Here is a 25,849-nt window from a genome sequence, read left to right as displayed (position 1 = left end):
CTGATTAATAATTATTAGATAATAATTACCATCATCCCAGCCCTTGAAGCGTCTGGCACAGTGCCCAGCTCTCCATGTAAGTTCACACAACTGAACCAAATTTTTCTTTTCCTCCAGGCTCCTTTATCTTTCTCCCTCCCTCCTTTGTCCGCCCCCCCCCCCATTTTCCCCACTTTAAACACCCCTCCCTTTACTAATCAGAATGCAGACTATGGCAGCAGCAGCAGATCAGATACATGGGTGTAATCAGCCACAATTAGGGCCACCCTCTCTAGGCCTGCTCATACCCCAATGAAATCTGGTTCTCACTGCAAGGAGGAAGCGGGGTCCTGAGCTGCACGCCTCTCTCCCACCTATGGCTGTCCATGCTGAGCTTCAGCTATTTCTGTCTGATCTGGAGAGGAATTTAAAGCTAGGCATTTGTTCTGTAGGAAATTGCTGGGGTTGCTGGCCCCTTTGGGCTGTGACCGCACACAGCAGGAGCCACGGGGTTTCAAGTTCTCCCCACTCAGCCTGTGTCCTTTCCCTCCCCCCTGCACTGCCACACTGGAATAGCAGCATGAATCACACAGGGACTGTCACCTGATGCACAGGCCAAGCGACTCTGCAGGGAAACCAAGGGAACAGGAGGGGCTCTGGCCAGCCCAGGTCTCTGCCTACCTCTCCTCCTGTGGGGCTCCAGCTTCACCAGGAGGGATGGGAAAGCCTAGTCAGAGGAGATGGCATTTTGCAGTGCTCAGCAGAGGCTCTGGGATGGGGCCCTCAGCCACACCTCATGTTTCATTTGTAATTTTCCTTTCCCAATGAGAGGGCAGGGGAAACAGAAACACTCAGGGGTAGAGTGCTTGCCTAGCCTCGCATGTGGGAGGCCTGGCTTGCATCTCAACACTGGAAAAAAAGGAAAAAGCCAGGGCTGGGAAGGTGGCTCAGTGGTAGAGTGCTTGCCTTGCATGCCTGAGGCCCTGGGTTCAATTCCTCAGCACCACATAAGCAGGAAAAAAAAGCCCGAAGTGGCACTGTGGCTCAAGTGGTAGAGTGCTAGCCTTGAGCTGAAGAGCTGAGGAACAGCGCCCAAGCCCAGAGTTCAGGCCCCATGACTGGACCTTAAAAAAAAAAAAAAAAGAAAAGAAAAGCCAAGCACTAGTAGCTCACCCCTATAATCCTAGCTACACAGGAGGCAAAAATCTGATTGGGGTTTGGCCCTAGCCCAAGAAGACAAATCTGAGACTCGTGTCTCTGGTTAACCAGTGAAAAGCCAGAAGTGTAGGTGTGGCTCAAGTGGTAGCACACCAGGCTTGAGCTTTTGAAAAAGCTAAGGCCCTGAGTTCAAGCCCCAGCAGTGGCATACACACAAAAATAAAGCAGGGCAGGAGGCATGACTTAAGTGGTAGAGTGCCAGCATAAAATTTGGGCTCCTGTGCTTGTTAGGCAAGCACTCTCCTGATGAACTATATGCTAGCCATTATTCTTTATAACCCTCACTACTATGCTATGTTGTGGTACTGGGGATTGAACTCAGAGACTACATTCCTAGTTAAGTGCCCTACCATTTGAGTTCAATCCCACCTCACCTTTGTTTTGTTGATAATGAAACAGGGTTTCACTACTTTTGTTTTTTTGCCTGGGCTGGCCTTAACTCATAATCCTCTTGCCCCACCTGAGTACCTGGATTATAGGCGTGTACTACCCTACTTGGCCACTATCAGCATTTGAGCTGGGCGCTAGTGGCTCACGCCTGTAATCCTACTCAGGAGATAGAGATCTGAGGATCCCAGTTCAAAGTCAGCCCAGCAGGCTGGGAAGATGGCTCAGTGGTAGAGTGCTTGCCTTGCATGCTTGAGGCCCTGGATTCCTTAGCACCACATAAGCAAGAATAATAAAGCCAGAAGTGGCGCTGTGGCTCAAGTGGTAGAGTGCTAGCCTTGAGCTGGACAGCGCCCAGGCCCAGAGTTCAGGCCCCATGATCGGACCCAAAAAAAAAAAAACAAGTCAGCCCAGCCAGCAAAGTCAGTGAGATCTCTCTTATCTTTAATTAACCGCCAAAAAGTTAGATGTGGAGTTGCTCACGTAGTACAATACTGGCCTTGAGCACAAAAGCTCAGGGGAAGCCCCTGGGCCCTAAATTCAAACCACACACACACACACACACACACACACACACACACCCATGGGAACATAAGCTTCCTTTGCCAGCTGTCTTGTAAATTCAACACACACACACACACACACACACACACACACATGGGAACATAAGCTTCCTTTGCCAGCTGTCTTGTAAATTCAACACACACACACACACACACACACACACACACACACACACACACACACACACACACACACACACACACACACACACACACACACACACACACACACACACACACACACCCATGGAAACATAAGCTTCAGGCCACTACAGAGTTGGGAGGGAGGCTGTGGAAAGACAACAGTGGCTGTAAGCGCCACTGCAGCAGAGGCAGAGCTGGTCTGGGGCAGCAAAGTATGCGGCCTAAAGTCAAGGCCAAGAAAAATCAGCAGTTATCCTCAACGAATCAATAGGAGAAAAGGCCAGAGGCTATACAGGGTGGCCCTTGACCCCTTCTTCCTCAGGGATCAGGCAGTGAACCGGTTGATCATTTCAGCTCAGCTAAAACACACATAAAAGCCCACTCTCACCCCTCCTCTGCCCCCACCCTGGCCGCGCTACCATGCCAGCTCCCTGGGTTATTCAGTGTCCTGCTAGCAGTCTCCCTGGCAGACCCTACCTGCCTTGTTTCCTTTGTTTGTTTTCCCAGCTCCTGCCATTCTGGCCACCCTCAAGCCCTTGCTGCACTTGCCATTACAAGGATTCCCATGAATCTCACTTTCCCTCTCTTCATATTTTCTCACAAAAGTTGGGATTCTTGCTAGGTTTGTTTGTTCCTGTTGAAAGGCCACACGGTCCTTCTTGCTCAATACTCCTTTATTTTAAATTGCATTCAAGCACAAGGTCCTGAGCACAACACTCAGTTCTCAGAAAAAGTGGAACAAAATACAAGAGTCTTCACTTATTTTTTTTTGGGGGGGGGGCTGGTCATGGAGCTTGAACTCTGGGCCTGGGTGTTGTCCCTGAGCAATTCAGCTCTACCAAGATCTTCAACTTACCATAGTGCATCCCTCCACATACTAACAGAGAATAATATCACTTAATTTTTTTGTTTTGTTTTTGTTAGTCATGGGGCTTGAACTCTGGGCCTCGATGCTGTCCCTGAGCTCTTGGCTCAAGGCCAGCGCTCTACCACTTGAGCCACAGTGCTACTGTCAAGCTTTTTTTTGTTTGTTTGTTTGTTTTTTGGGGGGTCTGGTCGTGGGGCCTGAACTCTGGGCTTGGGTGCTGTCCCTCAACTCTTCAGCTCAAGGCTAGCACTCTACCATTTGAGCCACAGTGCCACTTTGGGCTTTTTTCTTTTTGCTTATGTGGTGCTGAGGAATCGAACCCAGGGCCTCATGCATGCAAGGCAAGCACTCTACCATTGAGCCACCTTCCCAGCCCTCAAGCTTTTTTTTAATGCTGTAGCTTTCTTATTTTTAAAGACCCACTCTAGCTATTCAGAAGGCTGAGATCTAAGCATCATGATCCAAAGCAAGGCAGGGTAGACAAAACTAAGACTCTTGTCTTCAATTGACCAGCAAAAAGCTGGAAGCAGAGATAGCTGTGGCTCAAGTGATAAAGCACCAAACTTTTATTATTTCCAATAATAAAAGCTAACCTAGCAGGAAAAGCCCCAAGTTCAAGCTCCAGTACCACAAATAGGTTGACTGAGAGTCAGGACTGTTGCATGGCCAGTGCACCCAGAATTCAGGGTCCCTGCTTTTTTCTTTCTCCAGCAGTTAAGCAGACATATTCTATACTTTAAACTCATTTTTTACTGTTACTTATGTTTTTAAATTGCCATCTTGCTATCTAGATCAGACTGGACTTGAACTCAAGATCCTCCTCCCTCTGCCACGACAGTAAAACGTGTAGTTTATGTCTTTCATTTAAATGAGCATGAGCAAAAGTAAGTGTCCATTTTTGGGTTTGCTCGTTGCATTTTCCCCAGTGCCTACAATTATCCAACACAAAATAGGGCGCTTACTTCTATTGATGGAAAGCATGCTATGTGCCAGGCACTGAGCAATGTGCCAGCAATGGGCTGGTCCTACATCCCGTCCTGCATCCTCCAGGATCTGAGTGTGTGTGTGTGTCCTGGGACTTGAACTCAGGGCCTGGGCACTGTCCCTGAGGTTTCTTTTTTTTCCTCAAGGCTGGCGCTCTCCCACCTGAGCACAGCTCCACTTTGGCTTTTTGATGATTAACTGGAGATAAGAGTCTCATGGAAGCCGGGCGCTGGTGGCTCACGCCTGTAATCCTAGCTACTCAGGAGGCTGAGATCTGAGGATCGCGGTTCAAAGCCAGCCCGGGCAGGAGAGACTGTGAGACTCCTATCTCCAATAAACCACCAGAAAACCGGAAGTGGCGCTGTAGCTCAAGTGGTAGAGCGCTCGCCTTGAGCTGAAGAGCTGAGGGACAGCGCCCAGGCCCAGAGTTCAAGCCCCACGACCGACAAAAAAAAAAAAAAAAAAAAAAAAAAATTAAGAGTCTCATGGACTTTCCTCGCTGGAACTGGCTTCGAACAGAGACCCTCAGATCTCAGCCTCCTGAGTAGCTAGGATTACAGGTGCCCCGCAGCCAGGAGATCCTTAATGGCGCAGAAAGGTCCCGAGGAAGTTGCATCTGCTGACATGGGCGAGGCCGCAGGGTGGACTGGAGGCCTGGAGGGAAGCTCCTGGTACAAGGGCAGGTCTTGGAGAGGAATGGCACGGCCAGAGCTGGAGTTGGGGAGCAGAGGCCTCCATAGCTCCACCGCGCAGGAGCTGCTCACTGACCCGGAAGTAGAAGCGACCCAATCCCGCGGGCACCGTTCGGTCCCCCCCCCCCCCCGCCTCCCTTCCCCCCGTGAGGGACCGGGGCTAAGACTCTGCCCGGCGGCTCCGGTTCACCGTGCATACTGCTTCCCGTGGAGTGAGAGTCCACCGGGTTACCCGTCCCTGTACCCCAGGGCTCAGAGACAGAGAGTGCGGCTCCACTGACGACCCCGGCCCGCCCAGGCCCAGCCCCCTGCCCCCAGGGGCCTTCGCGGCCACCCAGCATCCGAGGACGCGCAGGACCCGGGCGCTAGACCACGCGGGCTCCGGCAGTGAGGGTGCCGAGGACTGTAGATCCGACGAGCGCGGCGGGCAGGGCCGTCGCCGCCGGCCGCTTCGGGAGCACGGCGGAAGGCGGGCCCTCAAACTCGCCCAGGCCCAGCCACGCTCAACCCTCCGCCGGAGCGAAACCCGGCCGTTCCCTCGGCGGCGGCCTAAGGCCGTCAGTGCAAAGCGTGGGCAATGCCCCGCCCAGTCGAAAATCTTCCCTTCCCCCCCCCCCCCAAGGAGGTGTCGTCACCGAGCCCCACAGCCCAATGAGAGAGGTGGAAATTTCCAGAAAGAACAGGACCAATGGGCGCGGCCAGTACGACCGCGATTGACGGACCAACCGACCGATCGGTGTCGTAGTAGTTCGCTCCTCCCTCCGTCCGTGGAGCCCCGAGTTGGGTGGGGCTTATCAGAGAATACCCAATCCTGAAGCGCGGAGGAGGCAGGGTCGCAGGGATTACTCCCTGGAGGACCAATGAGAAGAGCGTAAAGATGATTGGCTGGGCTTCCAGCCAATAATAGAGGAGTTCAGAGACCCGCCCCGAGGAGCTTGACCAGTGAGCAGGCGAGGAAGGGGCTGGAGCCGGGGTCCCGGCAGCTTCTAGTAGGTTCCAGAAGGCGGCGCGTGCGGTTGGGAACGCGGAGCGGACGGATTCGATTCAACGGGGTTCCGGGCCAGGCAATGGAGCAGGTGAAGGGGGAGGGGTGGCTGGGGCACCCCCAGGGCTGCTCGGGAACCCCCTGAGGTCGGGCCGCAGCGGAGGGGCCGGGTGGGGCGGCTGCCGAGCCGGGCGGCTGCGATGGCGGGCTGGGGCCGAGGGCGTGAGGGCCGCGGTCGGCGGGTGGGAGGGACTGTGTAGCGAGGCGCGGCCGCGCGGGTCCGCGTCGCCCCCCGGCTCGGCGAGGAGGGGTGGAGGAGGCCGGGATCCGGCGAGAGGCCGGGATCCGGCGAGAGGCCGGGATCCGGCGAGAGGCCGGGCCCTCTGGGTCTCCGGTGTGTGACTGCAGGTTAGGCCCCCGCTGGGGCGGGGGGAGGGGATGGTGCGGGCCACCTAGGAGGCTGGGGGCAGGCGGGGAGCTGGGGGCAGGCGCGGGGCGGTCCGAGCGGGTCCACGGAGGAGCCCCGATGACCGGGGAGCAGGAACGGCACTCTCTGGAGAGTATAGGGGGTGGGGGTGCACAGCTTGGGCCTGGGACGGAATTGTGGAAAACGTTAGTTTCGCGCACATGCAGAAGGTGAGGCTGGAAAAGGAGTGTGTGGGGCCTGGTCCGGAGAGCTCCCCAGGGTAAGGAGAGGGGAGGGTACCCCAAAATTTTTATGGGAGGACCACCCGCGTGTGCGGCCCCTCCCCCCCTTTGTCTGGGTGGCTGGAGACTTGACACTTGGAAAGTCAGATTCTGATTATACAGGAATTAGTAACTCTGTTCAGTTGAGACCAGGGAGTGAGCAGCAAGAAGCCCCTTGCTTGTCTCCAAAGCGACATTCAAGGAAAGCTCGCAGTTAGAGAGGTGGCCTTGTATTGGAAGCTGCCATTGAGCTGTAGTGATTAGGGGTATGGGCAGCTCATTTCTTTTTTCTTGCTTTTTTTTTTTTTCTGGTCGGCCGCGGGACTTGAACTCAGGGCCCAGGGGCCATCCCTGAGCTCTTTTGCTTAAGGCTAAGTGCTCTACCACTTTGAGCCACAGCTCCACCGTTTTTTTTGTGGTTAATTGGAGATGAGTCTAACGGACTTTAATGCTCTGGCTGGCTTCAAACCGTGATCCTCAGATCTCAGTTTCCTGAGTATAGCGCTAACATTACAGTCGTGAGCCACTAGCGCCTGGCTTCTCATTTCTTCTTGATATGATCTATAAACCTGAACGGTTCCTGGAGGCAAAGCAGTAGCTTCCTTGAAGAAAGAATGAAAATAAATGGAGGGATTTCTAAATTTTGTATGCCCTTAGATTAAGTTGTATCTGGAGTGCCTAGGTTGTAGTATAGGCGAGAAAAATATATTGAGTGAAAATGCCTCCTTCTGTTACAAGAACAACCAAGAGGTTGTTACTACTTTCAGTTAATTTGGTGCTGGGGATTGAAACTGAGGCATGGAGCAAGCAAAACTTGTATTCTATCATATGCCTTATCTATTTTTTTTTTAAATTTAGTCTTATTGTTTGTTTAATGTCGGTACTGGGGCTTGAACTCAATGCCTATATACTGGCCCTGAGCTTTTTCACTCAAGGCTAGTGTTCTCCCCCTTGAGCTACATGTGGCTTCACTTCTGGCTTTTTGCAATTAATTGGAGATGAGTATCAAGGATCTTCCTGTCTGAGCCGGCTTTGAACCTTGATCCTCAGATCTTTCCAGCTTCCTGTGTAGCTAGAGTACTGGTGTGAGCCACCAATGCCCAGCCCCATCTCTCTTTTTAAAATTATACACATATTCCTACAGGTAAGCTATAACTGAATGACTGCAAACCTTTACTACACAGTGTATAGATAACTCTGCCTTTTTGTAGTTAATTGTTTGGAGCTATTAGGCTTGAACTCGGGACCTGGGCATTGTCCCTGAGCTTCTTTTGCTCAAGGCTAGTAATGCTGTACTGCTTGAGCCACACACAGCTCCACTTCCTCTAGCTTTTTGGTGGTTAATTGGAAATAAAAGTCTCCCTGACTTTCCTGCTTGGGCTTTTGAACCATGATCCTCAGATCTCAGCTTCCTGAGTAGCTAAGATTATAGGCATGAGCCACTGGCCCCCAACAGAAGTCATTCTCTCTCTCTTTCTTTTGTCAGTCATGGGGCTTGAGCTCTGGGCATAGGCACTGTCCCTGAGGTCTTCAGCTCAACATGAGCACTCTACCACTTGAGCCACAGTGCGCTTCTGGCTTTCTGATGGTTAGTTGGTCTCACGGACTTTTCTTGCACAGGCTGGCTTTGAACCGAGATCCTCAGATCTCAGCCTCCTGAGTGGCTAGGATTACAGGCTCCCGGCTTAGAAGTCATTCTTTTTTTTTGTTTTGTGTTTTTGTTTTGTTTTTGTCCATCATAAGACCTGAACTCCAGCCCCACTAGCACAAAAAACAAAGTTATCACTTGAGCCACATCTCTACTTCCAGTTTTTTGCTAGTGATAAAGAGTCTCTGGTTTGTCTGCCATCCTGGCAGACAAATCTATTCCTCCATCCTCAGATCCCAGCCTCTTGAGTAGCTAGAATTGTGTGAGCCAGGTGCCCCCTTCATTTACTTAAAAACAAACTGGGTGCCCATGGCTCATGCCTATAATCCTAGCTACTCAGGAGGCTGAGATCTGAGGTTTGTGGTTCAAAGCCATCCGGGGCAAGGAAAGTCCAGGAGACTCTTATCTCCAGTTAACCACCAGAAATCAGAAGTGGCACTGTGGCTCAAGTAAAGCGCTTGCCTTGAGCGGAAGAGCTTAGGGATAGAGCCCAGGCCCAGAGTTCAAGCCCTACAGCCCAAAAAAAAGAGCCCTAAGTACACACTAAGGAGTGCCCTTTTTTTTTTTTTTTTTTTGGTCAGTCATGGGGCCTGAACTCAGGGCCTGGGCACTGTCCCTTTTGAGCTCTTCAGCTCAAGGCTAGCACTCCACCACTTGAGCCAAAGCACCACTTCCGGTTTTTAGTGGTTAATTGGAATGAGAAGCTCATGGGGACAGCTGCCTGGGCTGGCTTCAAACCACGATTTGCAGATCCCAACCTTCTAAGTAACTAGAATTATAGGTATGAGCCACTGACACCCAGCTCATTTTTTCCATTTTGAATGTTTACGAAAGGTTACAGAATTGAAGTTGTCTCTCTTCATCTTCCTTCATCCCTTTTGTAATACTATAATAGTTAGGTTGTAGCAATTAAGTAGTAACTGCTAGCTTTACCATTAAGAATCAAAATGTTAGTTAACATGTTGACATTCAGCTCCATCAATAACTGGAAAGTAATTTCTGGATGGGAGTTGGCAGCCACACTGTGATGAACATCTTGATGCTCCTGTGCATGGGCTCTTGGCATCCTAAAGCCTGTAAGGCACTAGAACATGTATCTGCATACTCAGTCCATTTCCTTCTTCATTGTCTCTTATGGAATGCACATGCCTGTGTTTAGTGTATCCTATGGGCCCTGCAAATCTGTGACCAGTGAAAGTATTTTCCCATGAAAGTAACATGGATAAATTTTGGGTGGCTCCATTGGCTTTGAGATTTAAAAGAGTGAGTACAGCAAGCCGGGTGCCAGTGGCTCACGCCTGTAATCCTAGCTACTCAGAAGGCTGAGTTCTGAGGATCGCGGTTCAAAGCCAGCCCAGGCAGGAAAGTCCACGAAACTCTTATCTCCAATAAACCACCAGAAAACCGGAATACGTTGTAGCTCAAGTAGTAGAGCACTACCTTGAGCTGAAGAGCTGCGGGACAGCACTCAGGCCCAGAGTTCAAGCCCCACAACTGACCAAAAAAAAAGAGAGTAGAGTTCTTACCAGTCCATTCCAGCTAGGGGAAAAGAAAGCAAAGGGGTAAACTTTTGTTCTTGTTACTTTTTTCCTATGATGGATCCCAAAGGCATGAGATATGTGAATGAGTTAGTTTATGATTTCTGTATGTTGGGATACTGGGTATTGAACTCAGAGTCTTGCACTTGGTAGGCAGGTGTGTTATGGAGAGAAAATAATTGGTAATTGGCACTTTTTTTCCTGAACTTGAACTCAGGGCCTGGGCACCGTCCCGGAGCTGCTTTTGCTCAAGGCTAGCATTCTTACCATTTGAGCCACAACGCCACTTTTGGCTTTTTCTGTGTATGTGGTACTTGGGAATTAAGTCAGGACTTCATGCATGCTAGGCAAGCATTCTACCACTAAGCCACATTCCCAGCCCAATATTGACACTTTTTATCCTCAGGTGAATGAGCTAAAGGAGAAGGGCAATAAGGCCCTGAGTGCAGGGAACATTGATGATGCGCTACAGTGCTACTCTGAAGCAATTAAGTTAGATCCTCAGAACCATGTACTATACAGCAATCGCTCTGCAGCCTATGCCAAGAAAGGAGACTACCAGAAGGCTTATGAGGATGGCTGCAAAACTGTTGACCTAAAGCCCGATTGGGGCAAGGTAAGTGGGGATTGGGGATGCCTTTTGGTATTCAATCAGGCTTACTTACAGGTCCTGTAGGCCTGCCTAGTTGACTGTCCTAGTAGATTTCTAATTTGTTTCCCACCCAGGCCTTCCTTTTTGAACATGCCCCTTGAAATAGTGGCATATTTCATAAAGACTTAAGTTTCCATCAGTGGTAATATGGATTTTTGGTACTGCTGAAAAAGGAAATGCCTTCAGAGAAACTGATAGCAACAGTACTAAACAGCACATACCCATAATCCCAGGCAGGAAGATTGTGCATTCCAGTCCAATCTGCTATATAATAGCAAGTTTAGTGCTAGCCTGTATTACACAGTGATACCCTGTCTCAAACACGCACACATACATGCATGACAACAAGCATATGGCTATGGCTCTTGGGTGACAAAGTTGTGCACCTACCTTTGTCAGGATTCTTTTGGTGGGGAGGTCCGGTTGAGGGCCTGAACTCTGGGCCTGGGTGCTGTCCCTCAGCTTTTCAGCTCAAGGCTAGCACTCTACCACTTGAGCCACAGCGCCACTACCAACTTTTTTTTTCTGCTTATGTGGTGCTGAGGAATCGAACCCAGGGTCACATGCATGCAAGGCAAGCGCTCTACCACTGAGCCACCTTCCCAGCCCTGTCAGGATTCTTAAAAATTTACCTCAAGCCGGGCGCCGGTAGCTCAGGCCTATAATCCTAGCTACACAGGATGCTGAGATCTGAGAATTGTGATTGAAAGCCAGCCTGGAAAACTTGAAGTGGTGCTGTGGCTCAAATGGTAGAGCGCTTGCCTTGAGCTGAAGAGTGCAGAGACAGCGCCCAAGCCCAGAGTTCAAGCCCCATGACTGAGCAAAAAAAAATAAAAATGTTGACCCTACTGTATGCTCCCTGCAGTTTCGTTTACCTGGACTGTCCATTTTGATCTATAATCTTTTCTTTTCTCTTTTTGTGGGTTTAAGGGCTATTCAAGAAAAGCAGCAGCTCTTGAGTTCTTAAACCGATTTGAAGAAGCCAAACGAACCTATGAGGAAGGTTTAAAACATGAAGCAAATAACTCTCAACTCAAAGAAGGTTTACAGAACATGGAGGCTCGGTTGGCAGGTAAACACCACATATACCACCACGCCTTTTCCCATAGGGGAACATACAGTTCACCCCATGTACCAGTGTTGATGTGGAGTGAACAGAAATACAGCGAATCAAGGTATCATGGGGATTACTTTCCTTTATTTGGACAGAGAGAAAATTCATGAACCCTTTCAACATGCCTAATCTGTATCAGAAGTTGGAGAACGATCCCAGGACAAGGACACTGCTCAGTGATCCTACCTATCGGGAGCTGATAGAGCAACTACGAAATAAGCCATCTGACCTGGGCACGTGAGTAGAGGCAACCCATCAGTATCTGGAAATGTTCCAGAACCCTATAGGAGAGGGTTCCCTCCCTGGTTCAGAGTGTTTCTGCTGCTTTACAGGTTTTTTATTTGTAGTTATAGAAAGGATTGAAGGTCGAGCCTGGCACCAGTGACTCACGCCTGTAATCCTAGCTACTTAGGCTGTGATCTGAGGATCACTGTTCAAAGCCAGCCTGGGCAGGAAAGGGTAAGACTCATCTTCAATTAACCATCAGAAAACCAGAAATGGAGCTGTGATTCAAAGTGGTGAGCATTAACCTTGAGCGGAAAAAGCTCAGTAACAGGACTCAGGCCCTGAATTCAAGAACGAAGCCCCACAACTGACAATTTGAAAAAACAACAGAAAAAGGGCTGGGAAGGTGGCTCAGTGGTAGAGCACTTGCCTTGCATGCCAGAGGCCCTGGGTTCGATTCCTCAGCACCACATAAGCAAAAAGAAAAAAGCCAGAAGTGTGCTGTGGCTCAAGTGGTAGAGCACTAGCCTTGAGCTGAAGAACTGAGGGACAGTGCCCAGGCCCAAAGTTCAGGCCCCACGACCCGACCTCCCCCCCCAAAAAAAAAACAAAAAAACAGAACAGGTTGAAGGCTAAGTCCTAGCTACTCAGGAAGCCTTATAAGATCTTAGGATCAAGCCAGGCAGTGGCTCACACCTGTAATCCTCACTACTCAGGTGGCTGAGATCTGAGGATCATGGTTCAAAGCCAGCCCGGGAAGAAAGTCCGAGAAACTCTTATCTCCAATAAACCACTAGAAAACAGGAGGTGGCGCTGTTGAGCTGAAAAGCTGAGGGACAGCACCCTAGCCCAGAGTTCAAGCCCCACATCAGACAAAAAAAAAAAAAAAAGATCTTAGGATCACCGTTCATTCAAGGCCTGCCAAAGCAGCCTAACAAATCTGGAATGCTTTTTCCAATCTACCCATAACTTCTTGGTCGTTTTGGGGACTGTTTTGTTCAGTTTTTTTTTTGTTTTGTTTTGTTTTTTCCTGGTCAGGGCTTGAACTCGGCCCAGGTGCTGTCCCTCAGTTCTTTAGCTCAAGGTGAGCGCTCTACCACTTGAACCACATCACCCAGCAGGACTTTTGTTTGTTTATTTTGCTATAAAGATCAAACCCATGGGGCTGAGAAGGTGGCTCAGTGGTAGAGCGCTTGCCTTGCATGCCTGAGGCCCTGGGTTTGATTCCTCAGCAGCACATAAGCAAAAAGAAAAAAGCCGGAAGTGGCGCTGTGGCTCAAGTGGTAGAGCGCTAGCCTTGAGCTGAAGAGCTGAGGGACAGTGCCCAGACCCAGAGTTCAGGCCCCACGATTGGACCCAAAAAATAAATAAATAAATAAATTAATTAATTAATTAAAATAAAGATCAAACCCAGAACCTCAACCATGCTAGACAAGCACTGTTCCACTGTTGTACTGCACCTCTAGTCCTCTCCTAGACTCATCAACCTGCCTGTCCAGCTACCGACTAGACCTGTGTTAGGAGTACAGACACTTAGATGGATTACACACCTGGCTTGTTTCTGAGATAAGGTCTTGCTAACTTTTGCTCCGGGTGGCTTTAATGAATTTATGGTAATCCTGTCTCTCACTTGAATGGCAGAGATTATAGATGTAATCATCTCTGGTCCTGTCTGTATATCTTTGGGAGTGTATGCGAGCATGCTTGTACTAGGCTTTAACTGGTGCTGTCTTTTAGCTTTTTTTGTTCAAAACTGGTACTCTACAAATTGAACCACAGTTCCACTTCCAGCTTTTATTTATTTATTTTTTTGGCCAGTCCTAGGGCTTGAACTCAGGGGCTGGGCAACTGTCCCTGAGCTTCTTAAGGCTAGCACTCTACCACTGGAGCCACAGCGCCACTTCGGTTTTCTGGTGGCTTATTGGACATTAGAGTCTCATGGACTTTCCTCCCCGGGCCTGCTTTGAACCATGATACCCAGATATCAAGCCTCCTGAATAGCTAGGATTACAGGTATGAGCCACCGGCACCAGGCTACTCGTGGCTTTTTCTGTGTATGTGGTTCTGAGGAATTGAGCCCAGGGCTTCATGCATGCTAGGTAAGCACTCTCCCACTGAGCCACATTCCCTGCTTTTTGTTAGTTATATGGAGATAAAAGTCTCAGGCTTTTCTGCTGGGGCTGGCTTCTCATACTAATTCTTAGCTCTGAGCCTCCTGAGTAGTTAGGACTACAAACATGAGCCACTAGCATCCAGTTATTTCATTTTCATTTCCTTTTTCTTTTGTTCTTTGTGTGTGCGTGTGCGTGCGTGCGTGTGTGTGTGGGGGGGGGGGGGTCAATCATGGGGCTTGAACTCTGGGCACTGTCCCTGAGTTCTTCAGCTCAAGGCCAGTGCTCTGCCACTTGAGCCACAGCGCCACTTCCAGTTTTCTGGTGGTTAATTGCAGATGAGTCTTACATATTTTTCTGCTCCTGCTGGCTTTGAACTGTGATCCTCATATCTCAAACCTCCTAAGTAGCTAGGATTACAGATATGAGCCACCAGTGCCTGGCTTTGCATTTCTTGTATTGGAATTAGTGACTGTAACTGTGGGATTAGGTGAGATAGCAAAGTACACTGATAGTAAGTCAGAGTTTTGAAATGTGTTTTGGTTTTTCTTTGTCTTTGTTTTGGTGATACTGGAATTTTTTAGCCCAGAGCCTCATTCATGTTTGCACTTGTGCTTACTTGGCTTGCTTACTTATTCCTCTGCCACTTGTGCCACACCAGTTCCTCTCCCCTCCCCCCCCCCCCCCCCCAAACTTAGGATCTGGCTGCTTTATCCCAGGTTTCTGCATAGTAGATTGTTAGAATTACAGGTGTGAGCCATCTAGAACCAGCAAGATTCTGCATTTATAATTAGTAAGAAATTGTAGAGACCAACATTTGTATATAGGAATCTTAACAGTAAAGAGGACTTATGATCAGTTATGGAAAAAATAATTACAATCTTTCTTCCCAATCAATATTAGGAAACTGCAAGATCCCCGAATCATGACCACTCTCAGTGTCCTCCTCGGGGTTGATCTGGGCAGCATGGATGAGGAGGAAGAGGCTGCAACACCCCCGCCCCCTCCTCCTCCCAAAAAGGAGACCAAGCCAGAGCCGATGGAAGAAGACCTTCCAGAGAATAAGAAGCAGGTCTCAATTTTTTTTTCTCCTCACCGTTAGGCAAACAACAACCAAATCAGCTAGAAATACATATTGAATGGCAATGTGTACACCTTGGACAGCTGATGAACTTTGAGTACTTAGTATATACCAAGCTTACTGTCAGCTATTTGGGAAGATTAAATAGGATAATTACCTAGCCCAGTTGTTGAGACCCGCCAGGCGGGGGGGGGGGGGGGGGTGTTTGTGTACACACACATGCATGCACCTGGACCTAGGGCTTGAACTCAGGACTTGGTGCTGTTCCTGACCTTTTTAACTCAATACTACCAGTCTACCACTGGAGCTACAGTACTACCAGATTTTTGATGATTAATTAGAGATATGAGTGTCTCGCCGACTTTCCTGCATAGAGTGGGTTGCATATAAAAATATTTGGGGATGCTGGGAACATGGCTCAGTGGTAGAGTGCTTGCCTTGCATGCCTGAGGCCCAGGGTTCGAGTCCTCGGCACCACATAAGCAGAAAAGGCTGGAAGTGGCACTATAGCCCAAGTGGTAGAGTGCTAGCCTTGAGTTGAAAGAGCTGAGGGACGGTGTCCAGGCCTAGAGTTCAAGTCCCATGACTGATGACAACAACAAATTGGGGCCAGGCACTGGTGGCTCACACTTAGAGTCCTAGTTACTTAGGATCTGAAAATAGAGGTTCAAAGCCAGCCTAGGCAGGCTGATTAACTACTAAAAAGCCAGATGTGGAGCTATGATTCAACTGGTAGAGTGCTAATCTTGTACACAAATGCTCACGGACAGTGCCAAGCCCTGAATTCTAGCCCTAGGATTTACACAAAAGAAATACATAGTGGCTGGGAAGGTAGCTCAGTGGTAGAGCGCTTGCCTTGCATGCATGAGGCCCTTGGGTTCAGTTCCTCAGCACCACATAAGCCGAAAAAGAAGCCGTAAGTGGCATTGTGGCTCAGGTGGTAGAGCGCTAGCCTTGAGCTGAAGAGCTGAGGGACAGCGCCCAGGCCAAGTTCAGGCCCACGATCAGACCCCCCCCCCCAAAAAAAAAACATATTTTGGGAGGGAGGGTTGCTAAACATGGTAGCACTTGTTTGCAAGTAGAAGGGCTTGGGAGGCTGAAGCAGGAGGATCAAAAGTTGTTTTGTTTTTTTTCTTTTTGTTGGTCGTGGGGCTTGAACTCTGGGCCTGAGCCCTGTCCCTCAGCTCTTTAGCTAAAGGCAAGCGAGCTACCGCTTGAGCCACAGCACCACTTCCGGTTTTCTAGTGGTTTATTGGAGATAAGAGTCTCACGGAGTTTCCTGCCCAGGCTGGCTTTGAACTGTGATCCTCAGATCTCAGCCTCCTGAGTAGCTAGGTTTACAGACGTGAGCCACCGGCCCCAGCCTGATCAACAAAAGTTTTTGAAGCCAACTTGAACTACTTAGGAAGACTTCGTCTCAAAAGTATTTTGCTGCTGAGCACTAGTGGCTCACACCTATTCAGGATGCCAAGATCTGAAAATGATGGTTCAAAGCCAGTTCAGGTAGAAAAGTCCATGAGACTCTTTTTTTTTTTTTTTTTTTTGGGTCCGGTCATGGGGCCTGAACTTGGCCTGAGCGCTGTCCCTCAGCTCTTCAGCTCAAGGCTAGCGTTCTACCACTTGAGCCACAGCGCCACTTCTGGCTTTTTTTTTCTTTTTGCTTATGTGGTGCTGAGGAATCGAACCCAGGGCCTTGAGCATGCAAGGCAAGCGCTCTACCACTGAGCCACCTTCCAGCCCCTCCATGAGACTCTTAACTCCAATTAACCACCAAACAGCCAGAGGTAGAGCTGTGGATCAAGTGGTAGAGTGCCAGCCTAGCTAAAAAGCCAAATGAGAACAAAAGATCCAGAGTTACAAATCCCAGTCTAGCACTGTATGCTTATTATCTCAACACTCAGGAGGCTGAGGAAGGAAGATCATGAGTTTAAGACCCGCCTAGACTATATATACGATCCTGTCTTTTGGGGCTGGGAATGTGACTTAGTGGTGGAGTGCTTGCGTAGCATACATGAAGCCCTAGGTTCAGTATACACATATACACAGAAAAAGCGGCAAGTCATGCTGTGACTCAAGTGGTAGAGTACTAGCCTTGAGCAAAAGCAGCTCAGGGACAGTTCAAGCCCCAGGACAAGCAAAAAAAATCCAAAACTGTCTCAAATCACATATATGTAGGAAAGGGACAAATTCACATGAGACAAACCATCTCTGCCCCCAGTTTGGGATTCATTATCTGACACTTTGGCTTAATGGCTGGCACTCTTTATCACCTGAGTCCCACATTAGTAATCCTGTATTTGAAATTACTTTAGAAGTGGGAGTTGTACTAGCCAGCAGCATTACTGCTGTGCTGCCAGTACAAGCATTGGGTGGGACAGATAGGAAAGTTGTAAGTGATTTGAGTTCCTCCCATGATCAGAAAAATAACATCTCCCATTGGCTTCTTCTTGGTTGGGTTTCGTAGAGTTGCAGGCTGTCTCCTTAGCACTATTCTATAGCAGGAGGCTCTTGCATAAAAGATTTGGGTTTCCTTTCTCATAAACAGGAACAACAGATTGTTGCCAAATTTAGCTCCTTTAAATGGATTCGTCTTGGATGTTTGGGGACTCTCAGCTGGAAAGAGGCCCTCAATGTGGGCGGTTGGGTGCTATGCTAAAGATTTTGCCATGAGTGTTCGCTTCGGCAGCACATATACTAAAAAGATTGCGCCATGTCAGCGCTTCTGATCCTTTCACTGCCCTGACAGCCAAGAACCAGACACAGAATTACACTGTGCTTTGCCAGTTGCTTAGGAGCTGTCTTTCTGACAAAGCTGGGAGAGAGAGTAGGGAGGGGACATTGGAGAGGAAACAGAGGTAATGTATTTTATTCTAACTAGCTAATGCTCAAATGTCAGTTCAGCTACCCAGTCTGCTCTCTGTTACCTCATTAGCTTTGCTTTTGCTTGACATTCATTTCTTACAAACCCCATGTAGGCACTAAAAGAAAAGGAGTTGGGAAATGATGCCTACAAGAAGAAAGACTTTGACACAGCCCTGAAACATTATGACAAGGCCAAGGAATTGGACCCCACCAACATGACTTACATTACCAACCAAGCAGGTGAGGCACAGAAACCAGGGGCAAGTTTGGCATTCTCATGGGAGGAAGTAGAAGTGACCATTCTCTTCACGATCCTGTCTGGCAGCCGTGTACTTCGAAAAAGGTGACTACAATACATGCCGAGAGCTATGTGAGAAGGCCATCGAAGTTGGGAGAGAGAACCGAGAAGACTATCGACAGATTGCCAAGTATGCCTCAGCTTCCAGGGTTCTTCAAGTAGTGTGAGGGTTTGTTGTCCAAGGCTTAAAAGGCCCTGTATGGGCAGGGAGAGTTCTGGCCACCCACCCTGCATTGGAGGGTGTCGGGTAGGGGTGGGAGGCCCTGGAAAGGAAGTCCAGGAGCCAAGACAGAGAGAGGTGTTGTATAATAGAAAGAGGCAATGCTGGCCTTGTTCATATTTCCTTGGCTGACTTTGTTGGTACCCTCACTCAGCAAATATTTTCCCTTTTTACCAGAGCTTATGCTCGAATTGGCAATTCCTACTTCAAAGAAGAAAAGTACAAGGATGCCATCCATTTCTACAACAAATCTCTGGCAGAGCACCGAACCCCAGATGTACTTAAGAAGTGCCAACAGGTGAGTTGAAAAAGAATAGTCTGAAGCCGGGCGCTGGTGGTTCACGCCTGTAATCCTAGCTACTCAGGAGGCTGAGATCTGAGGATCGCGGTTCAAAGCCAGCCCGGGCAGGAGAGACCGTGAGACTCCTATCTCCAATAAACCACCAGAAAACCGGAAGTGGCGCTGTAGCTCAAGTGGTAGAGCGCTCGCCTTGAGCTGAAGAGCTGAGGGACAGCGCCCAGGCCCAGAGTTCAAGCCCCACGACCGACAAAAAAAAAAAAAGAATAGTCTGTGTGCAGTTAATAGTTATTAGTTAATAATTACTATTTTTTTATTTTGCTGGTATAGGTAAGGCTTGAATGAGTCTCATGACTAGCTTAGAACCAAGATCCTTAGATCTCAACCTTCTGAGTGGCTAGGATTATGGGCGTGAGCCACCTGTGCCCAGCTTCTGAGACTTTTTTTGCCCAGACTAGCTTTAAAACTCTAGTCTCAAATCTCAGCCTCTTGGGTTTCAAGGATTATAGGCATGAGCCAACAGTATCCGGGTATGATTTTATTTTGTTTTTAGTGCCAGTACTAGGACTTGAACTCAGGACTTCTCACTCTTTTCTTCTTTGCTCAAGGCTGGCACTGTACCACAGCTCTACTTCTGGCCCAAATATCAGGCTTTTGACTAGCTAGGATTATAGGCATGAGCCACAGGTGGCTGACTTTTGTTTTGTTTTGGATAAACTCAAGGCTTCCTGTTTGCTAGGTGAAGACTAGTACCACTTGTAGCACATTGTACTGTCAGAGTTGTATTATACCATTTATTACAAATAAGGAGATTTTCATAAAATAGTTGGTTGTATAACTAATCATATGACATGATTCTAGTCCCAGCTACCCAAGAGGCTAAGGCCAGTCTGGACTACATAGTGTCATACCCTCCCCATGCCCATTCCTGTCCTAAAAGATTGGTCAGGCCGGGCGCTGGTGGCTCACGCCTGTAATCCTAGCTACTCAGGAGGCTGAGATCTGAGGATCGCGGCTCAAAGCCAGCCCGGGCAGGAGAGACCGTGAGACTCCTATCTCCAATAAACCACCAGAAAACCGGAAGTGGCGCTGTAGCTCAAGTGGTAGAGCGCTCGCCTTGAGCTGAAGAGCTGAGGGACAGCGCCCAGGCCCGGAGTTCAAGCCCCATGACCGACAAAAAAACAAACAAACAAAAAGATTGGTCAGAAAACTAACTGAACTGCTGTTAAATCATGCATCATTTTCACGTAGGGCTTTTTCTCTTGGTTTATTTTTTGTTGATGTTTGTTTGTTTTTGGAGGGTGTCTGGTCGTGGGGCCTGAACTCTGGGCCTGGGTGCTGTCCCTCAGCTCTTCAGCTCAAGGCTAGCACTCTACCATTTGAGCCACCGCACCACTTCCGGCTTTTTTTCTTTTTGCTTATGTGGTTCTGGGGAGTCGAACCCAGGGCCTCAGGCATGCAAGGCAAACGCTCTACCACTGAGCCACCTTCCCAGCCCCCCGGCTTTTTTTTCTTTTTGCTTAATGTGGTGCTGAGGAATCGAACCTAGGGCCTCATGCATGCAAGCCAAGTGCTCTACCACTGAGCCACCTTCCTAGCCCCCTGGCTTTTTTCTTTTTGCTTATGTGGTACTGAGGAATTGAACCCAGGGCCTCAGGCATGCAAAGCAAGCTCTCTTGTTTATTTTGTTGTGAGGGAAATTTGTGTGTATGTGTTGTGTTGTGTTTCCCAGTCCTAGGGACTGAACTCAGGGTCTGGGTGCTGTCCCTGAGCTTCTTTGCACAAGGCTAGCACTCTACCACTTGAGCCATGCTCTCTTCTGGCTTTTTCTGTTTATGTGATGCTGATGATTGAGCCCATGGCTTCATGCATGCTAGGCAAGCACTCTACCTCTAAGCTACATTCCCAGCCCTGTGAGACACTTTTATCTCCACTAAATTATCAGAAAATCCCGAGGTGCAGTTGTGGCTCAAGTGATAGAGTGCTAGCCTGGAGCAAAAGAAGCTCAGAGACAGTGACCAGGCCCTGAAGCTTTCAGGCCCTAGGACCAGCACCAAAAAGTTACGTAGGTCAGTGCTAGAGCTTGGAGTTCTTGCTTCACTTTTCTACTCATGATTGGTGCCCTAGCACTTGAACCACACACTCCTATTTCATTCTTTTTATGATGGTTAATTGAAAATAGTTTCACTTATTAGACTGGCTTTGAACCTGGATCCTCAAATCTCTCAGGCTGCTGAATAGCTAGGATTACAGGTGTGAATCACTAATACCCAGCTTTTTAGCTCAGTGTTTAGATGTTCTTGTGAGTTTAATATTTAAATTAATATTCAAAAAATTGGGGTTTTCCTAGGCAGAGAAAATCCTGAAGGAACAAGAACGGCTGGCCTACATCAACCCCGACCTGGCTTTGGAGGAGAAAAACAAGGGCAACGAGTGCTTTCAGAAAGGTGCGGTGTCCGCCGTTCTGCATGTGCTCTCCATGCCTGACCAGCACTGCAGGGGGCCCTGTAAAAAGTGATTTTTCCTCCTTCAGGGGACTATCCTCAGGCCATGAAGCACTATACGGAAGCCATTAAACGGAACCCCAAAGATGCCAAACTGTATAGCAACCGAGCTGCCTGCTATACCAAACTTCTGGAGTTTCAGCTCGCACTCAAGGTGAGAGATGAGAAGGCACAGCCACTACTGAGAGCCTTTGCAGGAGGGCCAGTTTCTCTCCTGATTGGTGTTCATGTTTTCTCTTCTAGGTTTGAGGTAGGATGCAGTATGTAAATAATACAGGGCCTGTGATTATCTCTCATTCTGGCCCTTGGTACTGGTAGTAGTTGGGAGTACTTATAGTTAGATAAGGGGGGGTCCTTGCCACCTTCACTTTGGACCCTGCTACTTTTCTCTTCCATACCTTCCTCTCCCTCGCTTCCTTCTGTATCTCACCAACTTCAGCTTCCTGCGTGCTGGGATTACTGGTATGTAGCACGATGCCCCTACTCTTTTACTATTTGAAATGTATACTTCAGCATCATTGAGTACACGCACATAGTTGTGAACTATCTACAGAACCTCCTTACCCTCCTAAATTGAAATGCTCTGGTAACCACTGTTCTTTGATTAGTTTTTTAATCAGCTTTGAGTATGAGCCACTCAGCTATTCTATGGTAAACAAACCTAAACTGTACTATGGGAAGGTGACGGTGATGTATGTAGAGACACAACAGTTCCTTGGTCCAAGTTTTTATTTTGCTGCTGTATCTTCTGTCGCTGCTCAGCACTACGAGGGGATTGTGTGAGCAGATGGCTTGGGAGTTGGGGTGGGTTTTCCCAGTCAAGTACACAGGAGGAAAGAATGATTGGATTGTAACAACTAGGAGACCTTACAGCTTGGTGGCAGAAGAGTTTAAGAAAAAGAAAGGCTGGGAAGGTGGCTCAGTGGTAGAGCGCTTGCCTTGCATGCATGAGGCCCTGGGTTTGATTTCTCAGCACACATAAGCAAAAAGAAAAAAGCCGGAAGTGGCGCTGTGGCTCAAGTGGTAGTGCTAGCCTTGAGCTGAAGAGCTGAGGGACAGCGCCCAGGCCCAGAGTTCAGGCCCCACAACCGGACCTAGGAAAAAAAAACAAACATGAGGTCCAAACATGTTTTGAAGGTTAGACAAAATGGGGGTAACATAGGAATGGAGGGAGGAAGGTTGAGCAAATGTAGTCTATATTTTTTTTTCTTTTGTCTGTTGTGGGGCTTGAACTCTGGGCCTGGGTGCTGTCCCTCTGCTCTTCAGCTTAAGGCGAGCACTTCTTCCCCTTGAGCCACAGCACCACTTGTGGTTTTCTGGTAGTTTATTGGAGATAAGAGTCTCACAGACTTTACTGCCCAGGTGAGCCGCGATCCTGAGATCTCAGCCTCCTGAGTAGCTAGGATTATAGGCATGAGCCACCAACGCCCAGTTTACTCAATAAATTGAATGTATACTATGTACATTTGAGGGGAAGAAAAGGGAGAACAAAGAACGGATGACAATTTAAAAAGCTGGTTCCAAATGCTATGCTTGCTGTTCGGCATTCTTTTCAGATTTTTTTTTTGAAGATATTTCAAAGAGAAGCATGTATCATGAATACCTCAAATGTTCTCTACCTCTGTTCAATAATACCCCAGCCTGAATAATCCTAGTACTGAACTACTTATGAAACAATGATTCTGGCATGAGAGAGGCACTGATACAGTCCCAGCTGCTTGGGAGGTTAAGGTGAGGCAAGAGGATCAGTTGAGCCTAGGAGTCTGAAGTCCATCCAGACAACATAGCAAGCAAGACACAAGTTCAGAAATGCCTTGACTGTTCATTCTAGTTTTCCTCCTTATCCAAAGATTTTTGAGCAAATACTTATTCCTCCATGTTAAGGCTGACACATTTGATCTGTTTCTCACTCTGACTGGAAGAACCCCGCCATTTGTATTTTCATGACTGTGTTGATCATCCGGGTCTTTGTGCCGGTGTTTATCTGGAGTACTAATGTGTCTGGTGCTGCTGCCCAGCTTCCTGTGTACCTATCAAGTGTATCACTTCTCCAGTGAAACCAAGGCCTGTGGCGGTGCCCTGTGGGGCACGGTACTCAGGGAAGGACTAACTGCTAACTGCTCCTTTTCTTCCAGGACTGCGAGGAATGCATTCAGCTGGAGCCGACCTTCAGTAAGTGCCCTTTGCTACTCCCTTTACCCCCTGACTAGCCCAGAGCTTGCGGGAGGGCAAAGGGCCTAGAACATGGAGCAGTATCAGCAAGGGGTGGGCATACAAAGGAACAGAACTTGGAGGCTATGCAGGTAGTTCCTCACCTCTTCTGTCCTGCAGTCAAGGGCTACACTCGGAAAGCAGCTGCCCTGGAAGCCATGAAGGACTACACGAAAGCCATGGATGTATACCAGAAGGCGCTTGACCTAGACTCTAGCTGTAAGGTGGGTTGTCAGCCTCTGCCTTCTGCCTTCTGCTTCACTTTCTTCCTCTTCCATGGTCAGCAGTCTTTGTCCTGATGAAGTAGTGGTTCAAGTAGTGTTGCCATTCTTTCTCTTTGGTCTTTTCTGGAATGCAGGAGGCGGCCGATGGTTACCAGCGCTGTATGATGGCACAGTACAACCGACATGACAACCCTGAGGATGTGAAGAGAAGGGCCATGGCCGACCCCGAGGTGCAGCAAATAATGAGTGACCCAGCCATGCGGCTGATCCTGGAACAGATGCAGAAGGACCCGCAGGCACTCAGCGAGTAAGCCCAGTGTGGGGAGAGCTTGCAGGAAGTGAGCAGGTGTAACTAGAAAGGGAAGGGCCTTATCAGCCTGATCACTTAATGACTTTTGCAGCTGGAAAAGCCAGGTTTGCCTATAGATTGGCCTTGGCTTACAGCTCTGCAGGCAGGCACCCAGAGGACTGGCACATTTTTCCTGTGTGTAGAGATGATGTTTGCTAGAAATTCTGCATATAAACTGCTAGCCGCCTGCCTGGACTCTAGGGCCACCTTCTTAGGTACCTCTGCTTCTTCTTGCTGGTATTTTAACTGGGGTGGAGCACTTGCTTAGCAAACCAAATATAACCATGTTCTTTTAATCCTCAGCATGAAATCCTTTGTTAAGATCAAGTCTCCCTTGGTGCAACTTCGCCTTTTCTTTTTTAGACACTTAAAGAACCCTGTGATAGCCCAGAAGATCCAGAAGTTGATGGACGTGGGTCTCATCGCAATTCGGTGATGACTTGCTCATCCCCTTCACCCTCCTGCGGAAAGATGAGAGCTGGGAAGGCGGCAAGCAATGAAGAGCAGAGGGAGAGGGGAAGAAAGACGGCTTATCTTTATATTTATACATGCCTACGCCGAAGACACAGACTCATCCAGCTGCCGCCTCGGGCCCGCCCAGCACACGCATGGTCTCTTCTCTGCTGTCCTTGAGTTCCGTGTCTCCTTCCCCTGCCCCGGGTCACTTGTCTCGGCTGCTCCCTCATAGTTGGTTATTTTTTATTTGGGGCAGTGGGCACATATGGGGAGGGGAGGGTGTTCTTCCCAACCTAGGGTCCCAGCTGTCTTTACATTGTTACTCCACGTCCCTTTCTCCAATAAACAAGCCAGTCGGGCGTGGTTATATGTGACTTGAGTGACTGCCCTACCTCCCAAAACTTGGTTAGGGTGGTTGGGGAGAGGTTGGGGGAGGGGGAGGAAGGAGGGGGCCTGAACCTGGCCTTTTTCCTCTAGCTTGTATGTGAGGTCCGCTTAGTCCTGTGGTTTGGCAAAGGTGGCCACTAGGTGGTGCTGTTACCCAGCAGTTGGGACCCGCTATCCAGGGTCAGCTGTGAATGGTGCCAGGCTGCTAATTCTCATAGTCAAACCAGCTAGATTTGTGTCATAGATCCAACTTAATCAAAATGGGTCAGAAGAGCTGGGTGCTCACATCTGTAATCCTAGCTACATATAGGAGGCTGAAGTCTAAGGATTACAGTTCAAAGCCAGCCTAGGCAGGAAAGTTCATGAGCTTCTTCAATGAACTTCCAAAAAACTACAGGTAGAGCTGTGGGTCAAGTGGTAAGATGCTAGCCTTAAACACAAGAGCTCAGCAGCTGTGTTCAAGCCCCAGGACTGGCACAAAAGAAATCAAAAGGGATAGTCTGATCTAGCAGTGTGGGAGTTGGATCTTAGATCTTAAATTTTCAGTTTCACTGCTGTTTTTTTGTTTTGTTTTGTTTCTTCTGTCAGTCGTGGGGCCTGAACTCAGCCTGGGCACTGTCCCTCATCTCTTCAGCTCAAGGCTAGCACCCTACCACTTGAGCCACTTGGGCTTTTTCTGCTTATGTGGTGCTGAAGAATCGAACCCAGGGCCTCACGCATGTGAGGCAAGCACTCTACCACTGAGCACCCTCCCAGCCCCACTGCTGTTGTTTTGAGTGCTAGGTTTTAGTTTGCTTTGGGTTTGCAGTGAGCCTGTCCTAAAGCCCTTTGTGCCTGAGGAAGCTTGTGGGTAGTATCTTCCGCCTTGGCTCCTGCAGGGCCACATCCCTGGCAAGCAAGATGCTGAGGCCAGCAGCAGGCTGAATTTCCTGCCACCCTGGGTTTGCATAATGACTTTTTCCCCTGGGGGTATGACTTGTCCTCCACCAGGGACTTCTACTGTGACTTAGCCTCTGCCCTCAGCCCAAGTTCTCTTAACTGAGAAGGATGTATTTTTGCTTAGCTATTGACAAACAGGTCTTGCTCTCCTGAAGCTTGTGTCCTGATGCAGGAAGGCTTTGGGCCATCCAGGCCCTATAGTACACCTGAGCTGGAGATTGCAAG

General features: G+C 48.7%; 1 protein-coding gene across 1 annotated transcript; it reads left to right on the top strand.

The window, feature by feature from the left end:
* Positions 1–5,811: 5,811 nt before the first annotated feature.
* On the top strand, positions 5,812–24,665 carry LOC138806849 (stress-induced-phosphoprotein 1). The gene is made up of 14 exons (XM_069992261.1): positions 5,812–5,911; positions 10,100–10,309; positions 11,276–11,417; positions 11,555–11,696; positions 14,699–14,867; positions 17,852–17,978; positions 18,064–18,166; positions 18,434–18,554; positions 20,905–21,001; positions 21,088–21,212; positions 23,194–23,230; positions 23,390–23,493; positions 23,628–23,800; positions 24,206–24,665. The coding sequence occupies exons 1-14, from the start codon at positions 5,903–5,905 to the stop codon at positions 24,276–24,278; spliced, it is 1,632 nt and encodes a 543-aa protein (XP_069848362.1). The 5' UTR covers positions 5,812–5,902; the 3' UTR covers positions 24,279–24,665.
* Positions 24,666–25,849: the final 1,184 nt, after the last annotated feature.

This window comes from Dipodomys merriami, unplaced genomic scaffold (genome assembly GCF_024711535.1).
Source record: "Dipodomys merriami isolate MVZ:Mamm:240054 unplaced genomic scaffold, mDipMer1.0.p SCAF_409, whole genome shotgun sequence".
Classification (NCBI taxonomy): Eukaryota; Metazoa; Chordata; class Mammalia; order Rodentia; family Heteromyidae; genus Dipodomys; species Dipodomys merriami.
Note: the sequence above shows the minus strand (reverse complement) of the source record. Positions and strands in the feature narration are given on the sequence as shown.

Excerpts from the sequence above, each read along its gene's own strand:
- LOC138806849 (XM_069992261.1), top strand. Across the intron at positions 11,697-14,698 it reads AAGCCATCTGACCTGGGCAC|GAAACTGCAAGATCCCCGAA; the intron begins GTGAGTAGAGGC and ends AATCAATATTAG. Across the intron at positions 17,979-18,063 it reads TTACATTACCAACCAAGCAG|CCGTGTACTTCGAAAAAGGT; the intron begins GTGAGGCACAGA and ends CCTGTCTGGCAG.